Raw genomic sequence first — 6,212 nt, 5'->3', positions numbered from 1 at the left:
TTTTTATTTTAGTATGTATGAGATCATTCATCAATATTACCTATTGCCCACAACTGTGTGGCAGATTGTAATATCTATCAATAAATAAATCTATCAATTTAAAAAAAAAAAAAAAGAACGTATAATGCGTAGCGGAACAGAAATACATTTTTTTATGTATTACAGCAAAACTACTTTGTTCTGAAACAATTGTCTTGTATTTTTAAGATATTATTAGATATTAAATAATAATTATATCTGATTAATGTGATCGTTTTAGGATTTCGTAATTATTTACCGATCTTTTGATTGATCTTACTTTTTCTTTCATACATAATTATATATCCTTTTTAAGAGGATCTGCTATTGCTGACTTGTATTGTTGCAGATGCTCGCTAGGGGAGGGCTGCCCGGGCCGAGGCCTCAGCATGCCTGGCGGGAGACGGGGCCTCGTCGCCCCACAGAACACCTTCCTAGAGAACATCATACGCAGGTCTACTTCTCAGCGTAAGTCATTCTTTACATCATCAAATTGATATTTCACTTCTATTATATTAATTTCTTTGCATTAAAGAAATTAACTCTAGTCCAGTTTGTTTTCCAAATTAGTGCAAAGAGTTCAGGTTTATGTTATCAACACAATTGCTAAGTTGATTTCGATTGAGTTCGGGTATCATTTACGAAGAAGCTGAGATTTTAAATTAAGCATTTAATTCAACAAGTGTAGAAAAAAATCCCTAGACAGGAAGAAATTTATTCTGATTCAGATTCACATAAAGGGAGCAAAAACAGATTGTATTTAAACTTCCAGCAAATAAATTACTCTTCAACAAGTAGAGAAATTCTTAATTTAAAACAAATTTGATCCTTTTTTTCTCTAAACTTTATTCTTTACAACTTTTCCAACGTTTCGACCCTCAGCCCATTCTCAAGGATACCTTCATATTGATGTCATTTCCTTTTTCAAATCTTAAAAATGCAGCCTAATTGCCTTTGTCCCATATAACATTTTCTAAATAATTTTTTCCTAGATTTAAACCTTTTCTAAAACACTGTTTTAAGTTGCAAATGTGAATGAAGGAAGGAAGAAAAGAGTTTTATAAAAGGTTTAAATATAGGAAAAAAATATTTAGAAAAGGTTATATGGGACAAAGGTAATTAGGCTGCATTTTTAAGATTTGAAAAAGGAAATGACATCAATATGAAGGTATCCTTGAGAATGGCCTGAGGGTCGAAACGTTGGAAAAGTTGTAAAGAATAAAGTTGAGAGAAAAAAAGGATTAAATTTGTTTTAAATTAAGAATAAACTAAACCACTCACAAACAAGAATATATAAAATAATTAATCTAAGTAGAGAAATATTTGCGCTAAACCTGACTCGCCGAATTATGGAATATGCAAAGAAAATATCCGAGGCTGTCAATATGTTTTGCATGCAGAGACTTATTTTTCCATTCCGATAGTCGTACTTTTTCTGTCAATTTTAAGGCTTTTCGATTCTTCTGCGATTAAGTGCTGTGCAACCTGAATTAAAAATTGGAATTGTGAGATAAACTCCCGTCGGTTTTGGAAGAAATTATATACATATGGCTAATTCTTGCTTGCAGCAACCTTCTTCGGTTGCTTTATATTTTATCGATTAGTATATCATACCGATATTTTACTTAACTTTACTTCCTTCTTTTCTACATGGATTCTGTTGTTTTTTCCCCCATTAGTGGGTAATTGTTTGTTTTCTTAGATCTACGAGTGTCGTTATTTTTATCATCAATTTTTTTTATCTCTTATTAAGAATTATTATTTTTATCTATTTATTTTATTTTGTTCTTTATTTATAACGTTGTTAATAGTTAGGTGTCTTTTGTACGAGACTATACCCCATAATCAATTGTTAAAAAAAAAGTTTTAAAAAAATAACTGTTATATTAACCATGTAAGGCCCACCAAGATAAATTCAGTTCAGAATTAGGATATTGGAAAGTGGAACTGTCCTTGCATAAGTTTATTTCGTACAAGCCGGTCCATTTCGAGCAGACTGGTACTTTATCATTGCTTTCTGCCAAAGCTATAACTCCGTATTGGTATAAAACAAGCATGATGGGCCAATTATTATTGACAATTATATGTATTGTTGTAGCGGATAGCAGCTTCCTGTTGGCTAACGCCCAGATCGTCGACTTCCCAATCGTCTATTGTAACGAGTCTTTCTGCAAGATCTCAGGCTACAATCGAGCCGAGGTGAGTCTCTTATACTATCACAATAATCGATCAAATCATATCGATGATAAGCCATATGTAAATGTATGTAAGAAAAGATGCTGCTATGATAGGATAATTCGATTGATCGAAGATTGTTACATTCCCCCAGGTGATGCAGAAGTCTTGCAGGTGCACGTTCATGTACGGCGAGCTGACGGACAAGGAGACCATCTCTAGGATAGATGAGATTCTAGAAGCTCAGCTCCACGATCAGTTTGAGATCCTCCTCTACAAGAAGAACAGTGAGTATTGTAGCTGTCGGTCGCCTCTGGAATGCTATTGGTAACTCTTAATTATGGGCACTATTGTCACATCTTGATCCATATTCAATTTTAACCTCATTTTCAAATTCATATAGCTCTGATTATAACGTATACATTTTTAACTCGTGTACGATTTCATTCATGGAATCTAATTAACAGCTAACTGTATTGTTGTTGGAAGAAATTACAGTGAATAACAAGTGAGTCATAGCTGCTTTTAATAATTTACCATAATTTGGTATTTTGAAAATTTAAAAAAATTAATATTAATTATGTTATCCCCATTTCATTAAAACCAGTTTTTATCTGTTTTGGTGCGTAATTATAAATAATTTAATTCATTAAAATAATGAGAGCAAAAACTTTAAAATTAAGTAAATGTTTTTCTTATTAGATTACTTAAAGATTTCAAAACAAATCCTCGCGTTTATGAATAGCTGTGAATAACTAACTAATTATAAAGTTTCACTAATCCAAGCCTGAACTGAAAAACAAGATCATACCTATCCATACAGTGATAGGATAACATCCATCAGAAGTGTAAGAGGTGGCTCACTGTCCTAATGTTGTCTTCATTTTCGTTTAGTAACCTACCATGCTCAAATATCGTAATTAGAAAGTTCGGGATTCAATATTTTTTGGGAACACAAGAAGGCTATTGTAGTCTCATATAATAATAACAAATAGTTGGTGCTCAACTCCATACATCATGTCATGGTAACTAAATTAGAACCTTTTTCCAGGAAAGTTTGCTTAATGTTGAGGTTGCCAACTTTAAAATATTTTAACTACCCTAAAATTAAAAATTCTCTAAAATATTAAAATTAAAAAAATAAATACATTTTATCATTAGTAATTTCCAATAAATCGTTCGAATTCAAATTAGGATTTTTAAAATGTTTCTTTATTTGATGAATACTATGTCGGCAAATAAGAAATGCTAATCTAAAAAAACACAATTATTTATTTAAAATAACTATTTTTTAAGATAAACGTTTATGAAATATAATAATCACGACATTAAACTAGTGTTGCACAGACGAATATATTTCGTTTGACATGCTGTGTGTTTGTCGAAACTAGGGTCAGCGACCTTTTGTCTTATTGATGTTTTATGCCTGACTGGATAACCCAAGGAGTGGGGTAACTCGAGACACAATGAACTTTTTTTGTGTCGGTAGCTGTACTCACTTTCAATGTATGCTTAAACTGGTAATAACAATCGTGAATATTATAGGGTACTTCCATTAAAATGTTGTTAACAATTTAAATTACGGTTTTCAATTACCCTGGAACTTTTTGGACCAAGATATACCAAGTTTCAAAGTCGATTGGTTCATTTTGACCAAAATTACAAATGACATGAGTTCGCAAATAGCCTGGAGACAGTAAAATCTATTTTCGATTTTTTTTCTCAAAAAAAGGTCAACGCTTTTATTAGCATTCAGTTTTCAAGTCTCAACATCACTAAAAGACAGAAAACATGAAAAATGTAAGATGTACATAAAAAGTATTTTCACTCCTACAAAAATTATGAATTCAACTTTCAATTTTTCAACTTTCCAATTTCAACTTCAATTTTTCAAAATTATGAAAAATAAAAGAAGGGCCAGATAGAAATGTGATTTTTTAAAAAAAAGATAGGATACATAACTGCGAAAAGCTATGGCACAACTTCCAAGACGTTAAGAACAAGAATTATAAAGAAAATTGGAAATTGTAAAAATTCTGAAATTAAAGAAGATGTAGTATTGGCGCAATATATCATTGCAAATAAACAGATAAATGATATTAACAAAAAAGATAAAAGATAATAAAATGGTAACTGATATTAATAAAAAGATGAATAATATTAATAAAAAGATAAAAGATATTATTAAAAAAATAGATGTTATTAAAAAAGACAAATGATAATAAAAAGATAAATGATATTAAAAAAAAAGATGAATTATATTAATAAAAAGGTAAATGATATTAAAAAAAAAGACAAATGATAATAATAAGAAGATAAATGGTATTAAAAAAAAGCCAAATGATAATAATAAAAATATAAATGATATTAATAAAAATATAAATGATATTAAAAAAAAGATAAATAATATTAATGAAAAGATAAATGATATTCAAAAAAAGATGAATTATATTATAAATCCCTAAAATGGTTAATAAACACTGAACCAACGGGTAAACGTCCGAGGGATAGACCGTAACGTAGATGGGAAGATTGTGTTAAAACAGATTTAGTGGAATTGGGTTTGGAGGGGCATCAAGGATGTATGCAGAGAGCGTTTGGTGTTACTCAGCATCGAATCTTCGGGTTCGTTAAGCCTTTATTATTTTTATTATTATTATTATTATATTAATAAAAAGATAAATGATAAAAGAAAAGATAAATGGTACTAATAAAAAGATAAATTTCCGTTTGTAAAAGGAGTAAAAGAATATACAAAAACAGATGAATAATTATTCTTTACGAAATTATCAAAATAATTATTATTTAATTATTTTCAGGAACGCTTATTAATTAAAATAACTATTTTTTATCATAAAAAATTATCTATTTGTCGCGTATTAATTTTGTAACAATATGAAAATATCATTTTTACATTTAAATCCTTTGATTAATTCAAGTTTTTGATAAAGAATTTGGATCAATTTTGTGATGCCTATATTTTGAGTGGTATTTAACACAGGCTAAAAATTGGCTGATGTAAATGATACACATTTATTTTGGTTCAACTAGCGATTGACGAGTCTCAGTAACTGCAGCTGTCTCACCTGAAGCATGTTAAATATCACATCGTAACATTTATTTTGAGTAAGAATATATATTATTGAGTAAAATATTATTTATTTTGTTATAGTATTTTGGACCCATTGATGAGGTTTCCTTTTAAACTACTGTTATTGCTTAGTTAGACCTTTAGTGTCTTCGCCTTTATTATAGTAGATAAATGAATGCTGTTGATTTTAATATTTGATTATTAATTGATTATTTTACACGTACACTACTAGCACTCAGTGGTATTGTAAATATGCTGCAAGATAGATATCACAAAAAAAACATAAGTTTCAATGTTTAAGTATAGCTTACAATATGTAATACTTTTCAGTCTTACTACTATCATACTTCTCATCATAAGTACTTGTAATCGCTTTACAAGTGTAATCCTATCAGTGTAGAGTAATTTATAACTCATTCATAATCACACATTATTTGCGTAATCGTGAAGTCTAAAAGTGTTAAGACATCGTTAATTATTTACAAATTTTATTAAGAAATTTACAAAAATAGTTAGTATAACACCTTATTCTGTGTCTACACCTTCACGACATGACCCCATTAAAATAAACCACGCAATGTGGGTTGTATACTCGCTAGCGAAAAGATTCAATCTAAACATTAAATGTAAGACTTATATATATTAAAATTTAATGAATCACTAAATTAAGATATATATTTTTTTCCCCATTTTTTTTTCTTTTGTGTATGTAACATGGTAATTTTGTAGACAAATTATCAGCCACTAATTTAATAATTTGCTTTTCATCCATTCAACGTTTAGGCTATCTGAAGATATTTTCAAGACTGAAATTACATTTTTTCGGTTATATCTTATCATTTTTTCGTCAAATATATAAACTCTTCATTATATTATTCAAAAATAATATCCATTGTTCCAAAATATATAATTGTAAACTGAAAAATAT

The 6,212-nt window shown here is 29.0% G+C and overlaps 1 protein-coding gene across 3 annotated transcripts in view; it reads left to right on the top strand.

Annotated features, from left to right (window-relative positions):
* The window catches only part of eag (ether a go-go), a 160,332-nt gene that overhangs the window by 116,764 nt on the left and 37,356 nt on the right, over nt 1–6,212 (top strand). For all 3 annotated transcript variants that reach the window (XR_010842850.1, XM_067045258.1, XM_014435309.2), the window contains exons 2-4: nt 368–486; nt 2,117–2,217; nt 2,348–2,480. Coding sequence is in view for 2 of the 3 variants with exons in the window: in XM_067045258.1 (XP_066901359.1) it covers nt 408–486; nt 2,117–2,217; nt 2,348–2,480 (313 nt within the window). In the remaining variant the exon portion in view is untranslated. The remainder of the gene's footprint in view (nt 1–367; nt 487–2,116; nt 2,218–2,347; nt 2,481–6,212) is intronic.

Source organism: Halyomorpha halys, unplaced genomic scaffold, assembly GCF_000696795.3.
Source record: "Halyomorpha halys isolate HHAL.00 unplaced genomic scaffold, Hhal_1.1 Scaffold1558.1, whole genome shotgun sequence".
Taxonomy (NCBI): Eukaryota; Metazoa; Arthropoda; class Insecta; order Hemiptera; family Pentatomidae; genus Halyomorpha; species Halyomorpha halys.
This window is presented reverse-complemented; position numbering and strand designations above follow the sequence as displayed.